At 44.2% G+C, this 12,659-nt stretch overlaps 1 protein-coding gene across 1 annotated transcript; it reads left to right on the forward strand.

The window, feature by feature from the left end:
- Nucleotides 1-4,654: 4,654 nt before the first annotated feature.
- C6H7orf25 (chromosome 6 C7orf25 homolog) lies at nt 4,655-12,286 on the forward strand. Its single transcript, XM_060781576.2, has 2 exons — nt 4,655-4,849; nt 9,323-12,286. Exon 2 carries the CDS (start codon nt 9,339-9,341, stop codon nt 10,581-10,583), a length of 1,245 nt encoding a protein of 414 aa, XP_060637559.2. The 5' UTR covers nt 4,655-4,849; nt 9,323-9,338; the 3' UTR covers nt 10,584-12,286.
- Nucleotides 12,287-12,659: the final 373 nt, after the last annotated feature.

Below are 12,659 nucleotides of genomic sequence, written 5' to 3' on the forward strand. Positions count from 1 at the left end.
TCTTTTTCTCTCCATAAGGAGACTCAAAGCGGCAAAGCTGTATATGGTTTATTAATATGTAGTTGTAACTTGTGTGAAAGAATTCTAGAATAACTATGCTATCTTCAACCTGTCCACATTTAGTGTTAAGCATTTATAACTATAGTAGGCAAGGAAGAGAACATACCTGGATCAATCTACCCTTAGTTCTGCCATAAGGCACCAATCAGACTGGGTGACAGTAAGCCAGTCATCTTTTCCTAATTTGCCATCTCACGTGTGGCAACCATATGTGAGATGGAGCTAATTCATGATTACAGTAATCACATTTTTGACATGTAATTGTGCATAGCTCCTTGATTAGTTATGTGCAGCAGCAAAAGCTCAAGGTGCTTTCTAATACTATTATAATGGGAGTATTGAAGTGATGGCAAATAACTTGCAGCAATTATCCATTACATTGAAAACCTTGCCCAAGTGTTGCCATTGTAATGAACTCAAAAGAAATTGGGGGGACGGGGGGACGGGGACCGTCTAGTGAATGTAAAGCGTACATTTGTCTGGGTAATTATAATGGATTAGAGTGCAAAGGGGTGAACTGTACTGGTTTTCAAGTTAAAATTGCGAATGGCAGAGAATAGAAGGAATGCCTACCAGGTCAGGCAAGCCATTCTTTACAACTTCAAGCTTTATTGAGGAGGGCGACTAAAATGATCAAGGGTCTGGAGAACAAGCCCTATGAGGAGCGGCTTAAGGAGCTGGGCATGTTTAGACTGAAGAAGAGAAGGCTGAGAGGAGATATGACATGTGAGATGAAATCACAGGGAGGAGGGAGCAAGCTTGTTTTCTGCTTCTCTGGAGACTAGGATGCGAAACAATGGCTTTAAACTACAAGAAAGGAGATTCCATCTGAACATGGGGAAGAACTTCCTGACTGTGAGAGCTGTTCAGCAGTGGAACTCTCTGCCCCGGAGTGTGGTGGAGGCTCCTTTGGAGATTTTTAAACAGAGGCTAGATGGCCATCTGTCAGGGGTGCTTTGAATGCAATATTCCTACTTCTTGACAGGAGGTTGGACTGGATGGCCCATGAGGTCTCTTCCAACTCTGTGATTCTATGATTGTAGACAAAACTGCTGCAGCCTGACAGACATTTTTTTATCGTGTTAGGAGCAACTTGAGAAACTGCAAGTCGCTTCTGATGTGAGAGAATTGGCCATCTGCAAGGACGTTGCCCAGGGGACGCCTGGATGATTTGATGTTTTTATCATCCTTGTGGGAGGTTTCTCTCATGTCCCCGCATGAGGAGCTGGAGTTGGTAGAGGGAGCTCATCCGCTTCTCCCCGGATTCGAACCTGCGACCTGTCAGTCTTCAGTCCTCCTGGCACAAGGGTTTAACCCACTGCGCCACCAGGAGGCTTCGACAGGCACTGAATGTCTGTGTTTCTTCAGTTCTACCTCACAATCCTCCCAATGCTGATGCTGCTAAGAAATATTCAGCTAAGAAACATCCAACCCTGAGTCTCTACAGGGAGATGGGGCAGGATATAAAAAAGTTTTTTCTGTTGTTAATTTTATGGCCGGAATCATTGAGTTGCTGTGAATTTTCCGGGCAGTAGGGCCATGTTCCAGAAGCATTCTCTCCTGATGTTTCACCCACATCTATGGCAGGCATTCTCAGAGGTTTTGAGGTCTGTTGGAAACTAGGCAAATAATAATAATAATAATAATAATTAAAAAAAACCTTTATTTATACCCTGCCTCCATCTCAAGAGACTCGGAGCGGCTTACATGAGGCCAAGCCCAACAACACATCAATAAACAAGAAAGCAATAAACAACAAAACAAACAATACAATTAAATAAATCACATATTAACATGCAAAGATTTAAAAACCTATGGCTGGGCCAGATGTAATAGTTAATATATATATATTTATATATTTGCGGAATGTCCAGGGTGGGAGAAAGAACTCGTTTGTTTGAGGCAAGTATGAATGTTACAGCTGGCCACCTTGATTATCATTGAATGGCCTTGCAGCATCAAAACCTGGCTGCTTCCTGCCTTGGTGATCCTTTGTCGGGAGCTGTTAGCTGGCCTTCATTGATTCTTGTCTGGAATCCCCTGATTTTTGACTTGCTCTTTATTTACTGTCCTGACAGTAGAGTTTTTAAAAATACTGGTAGCCAGATTTTGTTCATTTTCGTGGTTTCCTCCTTTCTATTGAAATTGTCCACATGCTTGTGGATTTCAATGGCTTCTCTGTGTAGCCTGACATGTTTTCCCACATTTTTATGACAGAACATTTTTATGGAGTCCCACAGGGTTCAATTCTGTCCCCGATGTTATTTAACATCTACATGAAGCCGCTGGGGGAGATCATCCGGAGTTTCGGAATGAGATGTTATCTTTACGCAGATGATGTCCAAATCTGTCACTCCTTTCCACCTGTCACCAAGGAGGCTGTCCAGCCCTTGAACCGGTGCTTGGCCGCTGTATCGGACTGGATGAGAGCTAACAAATTGAAATTGAATCCAGACAAGACAGAGGTCCTACTGGTCAGTCGTAAGGCCGAACAGGGTATAGGGTTACAGCCTGTGTTAGACAGGGTTACACTCCCCCTGAAGACGCAGGTTCGCAGCTTGGGAGTGATCCTGGACTCATCGCTGAGCCTGGAACCCCAGGTCTCAGCGGTGGCTGGGAGAGCTTTCGCACAATTAAAACTTGTGCGCCAGCTGTGCCCGTACCTTGGGAAGTCAGATCTGGCCACAGTGGTCCACGCTCTTGTTACATCCCGGTTGGATTACTGCAACGCACTCTACGTGGGGTTGCCTTTGAAGACTGATCTGAAACTTCAACTAGTCCAGCGAGAAGCAGCCAGATTACTCACCGGAGCGGTGTACAGGGAGCATACCACCCCTCTGTTACGCCAGCTCCACTGGCTGCCGATCTAATTCCGAGCACAATTCAAAGTGCTGGTTTTGACCTACAAAACCCTATACGGTTCCGGCCCAGTGTATTTGTCCGAACGGATCTCCCTCTACATCCCATCTCGAAATTTAAGATCTTCTGGGGAGGCCCTGCTCTCGACCCCGCCACTATCACAAGTGAGGTTGGCGGGGACAAGGAGCAGGGCCTTCTCAGTGGTGGCCCCTCACCTGTGGAACTCACTCCCCGGGGAGATTAGAACAGCAACTTCCCTTTTGGCGTTCAGAAAAAAATTGAAGATCTGGATATGGGACCAAGCTTTTAGATATTCTGGCAGCTAAGGAAAGATCTGACGATAAACAAGGGCGAATGGAATGGAATAGATAAACGGACTCTGAACACTGAGCATGAGATTGTTTTGCTATTTTACTATGTATTAATGTTTTTAACTTGTATTGTATTGTTTGTTTATTGATTTAGGCATCGACTTGTGCCTTCGTTTGTAAGCCGCCCTGAGTCCCCCCTCGGGGGTGAGAAGGGCGGGGTAGAAGTAATTGAAATAAATAAATAAATAAACTAATTAAGAAAGGACATGGATAACCTAGGAACAAAAACCGTGTTCCGCAGCTTGGGTGTGACCCTGGACTCATCGCTGAGCCTGGAACCCCAGGTTTCGGCGGTGACCAGGGGAGCATTTGCACAGCTAAAGCTTGTGCGCCAGCTGCGCCCATACCTTGGGAAGTCTGACTTGGCCACGGTAGTCCACGCTCTGGTTACATCCCGTTTAGACTACTGCAACGCTCTCTACGTGGCGTTGCCTTTGAAGACAGCTCGGAAGCTCCAACTAGTCCAACGCTCGGCAGCCATGATTTTAACAGGAGCGGAGCGCAGGGAGCATACAACCCCCCTGTTGCGCCAACTCCACTGGCTACCGATCTGCTACCGGGCTGAATTCAAAGTGCTGGCGTTGGCCTTTAAAGCCCTAAACGGTTCCGGCCCAAGCTACCTATCTGACCGCATCTCTGCCTATGAACCCACCAGGAGTTTGAGATCTTCCGGGGAGACCCTGCTCTCGATCCCGCCTGCTTCTCAAGCTCGGCTGGCGGGGACGAGAGATAGGGCCTTCTCGGTGGTGGCCCCTCGGCTGTGGAACGCCCTTCCTACGGACATTAGACTAGCACCATCTCTAATGGTATTCCGCCAAAAGGTGAAGATCTGGATGTTTGTGCAGGCGTTTGAGTAATTTAGTGCAATCTGGTAATGGAACATAGGAATGGAACAATGGACAACGAACCTGGACTACGCTTGGATGATGAGAAGATTGGGTACGGTTGTTTTTTGTAATAATTGTGCATTGTAATTGCTTATTGGTAATTTATGGATAATGTGTTAAGTCAATTGTTATATGTTGTATGGAACCACTGCTGTTTCTACTGTTTTTACTGTTTGTGAACCGCCGTGAGTCGCCTTCGGGCTTGAGATACAGCGGTATATAAGCAAAGTAAATAAATAAATAAAATAATAAATTTAATATTACCCATTCCATGACCATTCTTAGCTGGAGTGCTGCTGAGGTGTTGACAACGTGCAGACTTTGTCATGACTCAGGCCGCAAAGGACGCTGGGACGCCGGGTCAGCAAGCGCGAGCATGACGCTGCCTCGGACGAACGGAGGTGGCGCTAGAAGGAGAAACTCCGGCAGGCTGTCTTCATCTAGGAAGCGGGAAAGGGCGTTGGGGGAAGGCGCATGCGCAAAAGGATGTTTGACGCACCGAGTGCCCTCAGCTAAGATGGCGGCGGCAACTTCGCCCCTGTGATTCTCCTCAGCCCCGCTGCGACCTGGAAAGCGCTTCAGCTCCTTGTGGGAGGAGGAGGTTGTTTCCTAAAACCCAGGACGAAGACCTCCCTTCACTTTCTTGACGTTTCTGCTCCATTTCAGCCAAGGGTTTGTCGGATGTTACTTTTCTTGAGGGAAAAAAACAACACTAGGCCCCTGTTGGGAGCAAGCCTTGCTGAAAACAATAGTGAGGGCCCTTCTTTCCACACAGTAATATCACCCTGAACATCAAGGCAGATAATCCACAATAGCTGCTTTGAACTGGTTTATCTTTAATCTACACTGGCATATAACCCAGTTCAATGTGGATTTTATACAGCTGTGTGGAAGGGGCCTGAGTATTGTCAATCCGAATACTTAGTCCAGGCATAGGCAAACTTTGGCCCTCCAGATGGTTTGGACTAGAACTTGCTCAATTCCTAGGAATTGTGGGAGTTGTAGTCCAAAACACATGGAGGACTGAAGTTTGTCCATGCCTGGACTAGTCATTTCATGAAATATGACTGTATATATTTAACCAACACAGTACAAGAGCAGTACGTGTGAAAAAGATCTTGGAGTCCTCGTAGACAACAAGTTAAACATGAGCCAACAATGGTTTTTCTTTGTCGTGTCAGGAGCGAACTGCAAGTCGCTTCTGGTGTGAGAGAATTGGCCATCTGCAAGGATGTTGCCCAGGGGACGCCCGGATGATTTGATGTTTTTATCATCCTTGTGGGAGGCTTCTCTCATGTCCCCGCATGAGGAGCTGGAGCTGATAGAGGGAGCTCATCCGCCTCTCCCTGGATTCGAACCTGCGACCTGTCGGTCTTCAGTCCTGTTGGCACAGCGGTTTAACCCTCTGCGCCACAGGGGACTTCAGGCAACAATGTACTGGGCAGCAAAAAAAGCCAATAGGATTTTGGCCTGCATCAATATGAGCATAGTGTCTAGATCCAGGGAAGTAATGCTACCCCTCTATTCTACTTTGGTTAGACCACACCTGGAATATTGTATCCAATTCTGGGCACCACAATTCAAGAGAGATATTGACACGCTGGAATGTGTCTAGAGGAGGGCGACTAAAATGATCAAGGGTCTGGAGAACAAGCCCTATGAGGAGCGGCTTAAGGAGCTGGGCATGTTTAGCCTGAAGAAGAGAAGGCTGAGAGGAGATATGATAGCCATGTACAAATATGTGAGAGGAATCATAGAATCAAAGAGTTGGAAGAGACCTCATGGGCCATCCAGTCCAACCCCCTGCCAAGAAGCAGGAATATTGCATTCAAATCACCCCTGACAGATGGCCATCCAGCCTCTGTTTAAAGGCTTCCAAAGAGGGAGCCTCCACCACACAGAGAGTTCCACTGCTGAACAGTTTTCCTGTTGGATTGTTTTTAGAAATATTTTTTCCATGGAAAAAGGATCCCTTGTTTGAAAAGTTTTATACATCATTTTAAAAGACAATATGTCATATTTCATCTCACTTTACAATTTTGTTTTCCCCATTTTCTAGGGAGGAAAATTGGGTTTTCTCAAAAGTTTTCACTCCCCTGTCCCCGGGCTTTCACATCTCCAGCAACAAAGTGAATCAGTAGAGTACACAGTAAGGCAAATGTTTTGCTAAAACCCTTTGCCCTGTATACCTTGCAGTACAGGTTTGTTAAGACAATTGGGTAAGTAAATGGTTGAGATGCATAATTGGTGAGGGAACAGCAGACTTCTCTAGGAAAAAGGGCTCTCCTTGTGTCCAAGTGGTGGGTCAGGTTCTATTCTGTCTTTGCTTGCCTCTCTCAAAAGCAGGAATGACCAGCTTGTTAGGCTCCTGTCATTCCTCATTTTTGGCTTTGCTGGGCAGGGTTGATAGGAGTTGCAGTCGAACAATCACTGAAGGGATTCCACAAATAGCTCACTCTTGTGCTATTTTGAAATGAATGATTGTCCTGCTGTCCTTATTTATTTATTTATTTATTATTTACATTTGTTAACCCCCACTCTCAGCCCGAAGGCGACTCGTGGCGGTGTACAGAACAAAGAACATAGAGACAACAGTTACAGTAGATCAAGATCATGACGCACATCAACTAACACACAACTAATTAAACTAAAAATCCGCTTCGTCTTGTTTGGGTCATAGTCAATCTCGTGGTCATAGTCCATTCTGGTGGTCATTCCAAAACATAGCACATTAATTGAAGGCCTTTTCGAAGAGCCAGGTCTTCAGGCCCTTACGGAAGGCCATGAGGGAAGGCGCCTGTCTAATTTCAGCAGGGAGGGAGTTCCACAGCCGGGGGGCCACCACCGAGAAGGCCCGCTCTCTAGTCCCCGCCAAGCGTGCCTGTGAGGCAGGCGGGACAGAGAGAAGGGCCTCCCCGGATGATCTCAAGGTCCTCATGGGCTCGTAGGCCGAGATGCGGTACTCAAGGTACTTTGGGCCGGAACCGTTTAGGGCTTTGTAGGTTAGCACCAGCACCTTGAATTGGGCCCGGTAGCCAATCGGCAGCCAGTGGAGCTGGGACAGCAAGGGCGTTGTGCGCTCCCTGCGTCCCGCTCCGGTTAACAACATGGCTGCCGCGCGCTGGACTAGCTGGAGCTTCCGGGCCGTCTTCAAGGGCAGCCCCACGTAGAGAGCGTTGCAGTAGTCGAGGCGGGATGTGACCAAAGCGTGTACCACCGTGGCCAAGTCAGACTTCCCAAGTCCAGCAGGTGGCAGCATTTGTGTAACCAAAAGGATTTTTATTACAGTTGCAGGAGGTTTTAGTGGCATCCATCTGTTAGCACCCTATACTATCTTTATATTTTCTGAGAATGAAACAAAATAAAAACTGTAGGAAGTGCATAGACATTTTATTAAGCACATTGACATTTTATTAGTGTGCGCCATTTAGAAAAGTGTTGGCACATTGCACCTTCGGAGTATTTTTTAAAAAAAGAATTCAGTAAATCTATAGTTCTCTCTTCTATTTTGTATGCATGTTTAAATGTGTTTTAGAAGTAAAGGTCAAAACTATTGAAAGGCAATAGAAAATTGGGCTTTGTACACCTTCTTTTAGATTATTAATGTGATTATGGTATAAGGTTTTGAAAGATATATGGCAGAAAAGATTCATTCCCTCCATCACTATGAACTCTACTTCACAGCAAAAAATTGCCAAAGATTCTTAAATTGGGTTGTCTTAGCATCTTGGTGTGAATAGATAAGCATTTTGATAGCTGGGTTGTTGTAGGTTTTTTCAGGCTATATGGTCTGAATGGATTAAACTTAAACTGGAGTGCCTGCCTACACAATCATCCCTGGAACCATCGAAGGCTTTCATGGCTGGAATCACTGGGTTGTTGTAGGTTTTTCAGGCTATATGGCCATGTTCTAGAGGCATTCTCTCCTGATGTTTGCTTTGTTATTGTCGTGTTATGTTTTCTATTGTATTGTGTTTGAGGCTTCGGCCTGTGTAAGCCGCATCGAGTCCTGCGGGAGATGCTAGCGGGGTACAAATAAAGTTAATAATAATAATAATAATAATAATAATAATAATGTTTCGCCTGCATCTATGGCAAGCATCCTCAGAGGTAGTGAGGTCTGTTGGAACTAGGAAAATTGGTTTATATATCTGTGGAATGACCAGGGTGGGACAAAGAACTCTTATCTGCTGGAGCTAAGTGTGAATGTTTCAACTGACCACTTTGATTAGCATTTGATGGCCTGGCAGTGCCTGGGGCAATCTTTTGTTGAGAGGTGATTAGATGTCCCAGATTGTTTCCTCTCTGTTGTTTTGCTGTTGTAATTTTAGAGTTTTTTAGGTAGCCAGATTTTGTTCATTTTCATGGTTTCCTCCTTTCTGTTGAAATTGTCCACATGCTCGTGGATTTCAATGGCTTCTCTGTGTAGTCTGACATGGTGGTTGTTAGGGTGGTCCAGCATTTCTGTGAACAAAATCTGACTACCAGTATTAAAAAAACTCTAAAATTACAACAGCAAAACAACAGAGGAAAAACAATCAGGGACATCTAATCACCTCTCATCAAATGATTGCCCCAGGCACTGCCAGGCCATCAAACACTAATCAAGGTGGTCAGTTGAAACATTCACACCTAGCTCCAGCAGATGAGTTCTTTGTCCCACCCTGGTCGTTCCACAGATATATAAACTCAATTTTCCTTGTTCCAACAGACCTCACTACCTCTGAGGATGCTTGCCATAGATGCAGGCAAAATGTCAGGAGAGAATGCCTCTAGAATATAGCCACGTAGCCCGAAAAAACCTACAACAACAACCCAACGATTCCGGTCATGAAAGCCTTTGACAATATGTTGATAATTCCATGCAATACTCCAGATTTTCTGCCCCCCTTTTCAAGCATCTTGAACTCAAAATCTCTCATTTCTTTTTTTTTACTATTTCTACAAAATCTTTGATATGTAAATGGGCTATTAGAATGTCCACATTTGCTAAATTAAAGAAACATGTTATTTAAAACACATATTTTTGTGTGCTGCCTTGAAATTTTCTTTTTTGGGGGAGAAAAGGAATGCTTTGAGAAACCCACATTGGTGTGTTAATTTTACAGCTCCCACTAACAATATGGTTTTTCTTATCATTTTCAGGAATAATGTTACCAGCATGTCTGTGCAATCCTTGCTGTGTGAGAGAATTGCTGTTGCCAAGGAGCTGATCAAGAGGGCAGAGGTTCTTTGCAGGTCCCAGAAAGGTGGCATAGAAGGGGGTTCAAAACTCTGCAGCAGACTGAAAGCGGAGTTAAAGTTCTTACATAAGGTGGAGGCTGGAAAGGTGGCCATCAAAGAATCTCATCTGCAGAGTACGAACCTCACTCATCTGCAAGCCATCATTGAATCTGCGGAGAACTTGGAGGAGGTTGTTGCTGTCCTCCGTGCCTTTACTTACGAAGATAAATGTGGTGAAAAGCAGAGTTTGGTGGTGGACGTTGTTGCAAATAGTGGTCACACTTGGGTGAAAGCAATTGGCCGAAAGGCTGAAGCGCTGCACAACATTTGGTTGGGCAGAGGCCAGTATGGTGACAAAAGCATCATTAAGCAAGCCGAAGATTTTCTACAAGCAAGTGATCAGCAACTGGTGCAATACAATAACCCACATATTATCTTTGCATTCTACAATGGCGTGTCTTGCCCAGTGGCAGAGAGACTGAAAGAGATGGGCATATCTGTGCGGGGGGACATAGTTGCTGTGAATGCATTGATGGAACATACCAAGGAAGACCTCCACTTGAGTTCTAGTGATTCTGATGATAGAGATGAATGCTTTCTAGTCACAAAAGTCGATCGGGATGCTTTAATAGCAAGCGTAGCTTTTCCTACAGAAGTCAGAGTAGATATGTGCAATAGGGTTAACTTGGATATTACTACTCTGATTACCTATGTCTCTGCCCTCAGTTACGGAGGCTGTTACTTGGTCTTTAAGGAAAAAGTCCTGTCTGAGCAGGCAGCACAGGAGAGAGAAGAGAGTGTGCTTCCACAGCTGGAAGGGTTCATGAAGGACAAGGAGCTGTTTGCTTGTGAATCTGCAGTTAAAGATTTTCAGGTAATCTTAGAGACTTTGGGAGGCACAGGAGAGAAAAGTCGAGCCATGCGGCTCATGGAAAAAATCAATGTAGTGCCAGATCAGCCCTCTGAACGTGCCTTAAAGTTAGTGCCTAGTTCCAAAATCAGTCAGCGTTCGCTGACCATTTTTGGGACAGGAGATGCTTTAAAGGCCATCACCATGACTGCTAACAGTGGCTTTGTTAGGGCAGCAGCAAACCAGGGAGTTAGATTTAGTGTGTTCCTTCATCAGCCAAGGGCCTTGACAGAAACCAAAGAACCTTCTGCCACACCTTTGCCAGAGCATTGATTTGGGTTCTGATAGTACAGACTACTTATCTGAGGGCATTTAAATAATGGACCCAATGGGCCAACCATCCCAATTAATACGAGGGGTATTTTTTAAGTAAGGTCTGTTGGAACATAAGTACACAACGAAAGTTCATTTAAAAAAAGTAAATTTATTTTCAGAAAGTACATACTTCACTCTAATTTTCAACATAGTTGCCAAGTTTGTTCAAACACTTATCATACTTATGAACCAATTTTAAAATACCCTCTTCATAAATCCTCGCTTCAACTGAAGCCACCAAATCGCCTGTAATCAAAGAAGGGCGACCGGAGCGGTCCTCATCATGGACATTGTCACGGCCATCTTTGAATTGTCGTACCCACTTACGCACTTTGCTTTCACTCATAACAGTATCACCGTACACTTGACAAATCTATCAATGAATTTCTGCAGCAGGCAGGTTCCTTGCTGACAAAAACCGCATCACTGAGCGAACCTCACATGTGGCAGGTGAGTTGATAGTCCTAAACATTTTTAAAGCACAGAAGAGAACCGTACAGGTTAGCTACAGAGCGGAAACTGAGCACAGTTGTTCCCGAGGCATGCCGGTACACGACGCACGCGCTCGTTGCGGTATGCGCGCGAACTACTAGTGTCTACCACAAAACGGACCTTACTTAAAAAAATACTCGTACTTCATGTAAAGAACTGAAGTTTATTTATACTACCTGGAGCAGAAGCACTTTCATAAACAAAATCTCTTTACAAATATGCAAACACAATCCAGCCAATAGAAGTACACATGGCAAGAAACATGGGGCTAATGCTACATCATTAACATTGCTGAGTTCTGCCACCCTCCAGCGTTAATAATAATAATAAATATAATACTTTATTTATACACCGCTCCATCTCCCCGAGGGGACTCAGAGCAGTTCCCAGGTAACCTCACAAAACATACAAAGTAAAAACAACATAACCATAAGATTAACAAAACAAAATATAAGCATGAAAATTGTCGCCACAACACACATATATTAAAAGTAATCCTGCCTGTTCGAGGCAATTTAAAAATATAAACACCTATGTGGTGGCATCATTTTGTAGTGCAGATCCTTTCTTCTGTGTCACTGCTATTTTTATGCTCTTGACATGCAAATGCATAACAAATGCATAAGAAGTGCATAGCCTTGGCTGTGTGCATGGGACTCAGCCTGAGATTATTGCTTTGCTAACAGCTGTGTATTTACAGGAAAGTTTACTTCTGCAAAGGAGTTGAGCACACATGTCCTGTACATGTCTCCCTTGAAAACCAACTTCTGTTTCAGATGAATGATTTAACTTCCATAGGGAAGTTAATTCTTCTTCAATTCAGTTGGATTAGGACATAAGGTCTTACGTTTTTCATGGCCTATTTTGATATGAATAATACAAGGCTGTGACCACGAGTCATTTGGCAAAATACACCCAGAACATGATCCAACCACCCAAATTCACCAGCACCAAGCCCCATTAATAGGTTTTAGTGCATTCTAAAATCATCCACTGAAACCAATGTCCTTTATTCTTTTCAAAAAAGTTGTTTTGGCTGGGTTGCAATCTTTATCTTTGTGTGGAATCTCTTCGATTTACAAAACAGTGGCTTCTTTGTACTTTACTGGAGATAATTATGATGTTGACAAAGTACAAAATAGCATTAAAATGTTACCATTCAAATAGAACCTGTCTGTGTAGCCTTATCACTTGGAGAGTAACTCTGATATTCCAGTTGAACTGCTGAAATCCTTACGTGACATGGGAATATGTGTAGAGGTTAAATGTGGAGTTTGTTTCCAAAGGGTACCAAATTAATCTGAAGAAATGTTACAGGAATCCAAAAATCATGCTAAGGATGTGCATTCTTGTTCTATAAAATTATTTTTTCCAATTCCTGTACCAAAGTGGATTGATAAATTTTGATCTGTACAATAATAATATACTTCTAGCCAACAGTGTGCTGCCACCTATAACTTGTTCTTTTATTATTTGACTATCTGTACCCACCACGCGTTGCTGTGGCCAACTTTTCCTCTTTCTCTCCTTCCTTCCGCCCCT

This window comes from Anolis sagrei, chromosome 6 (assembly GCF_037176765.1).
Source record: "Anolis sagrei isolate rAnoSag1 chromosome 6, rAnoSag1.mat, whole genome shotgun sequence".
Lineage (NCBI taxonomy): Eukaryota > Metazoa > Chordata > Lepidosauria > Squamata > Dactyloidae > Anolis > Anolis sagrei.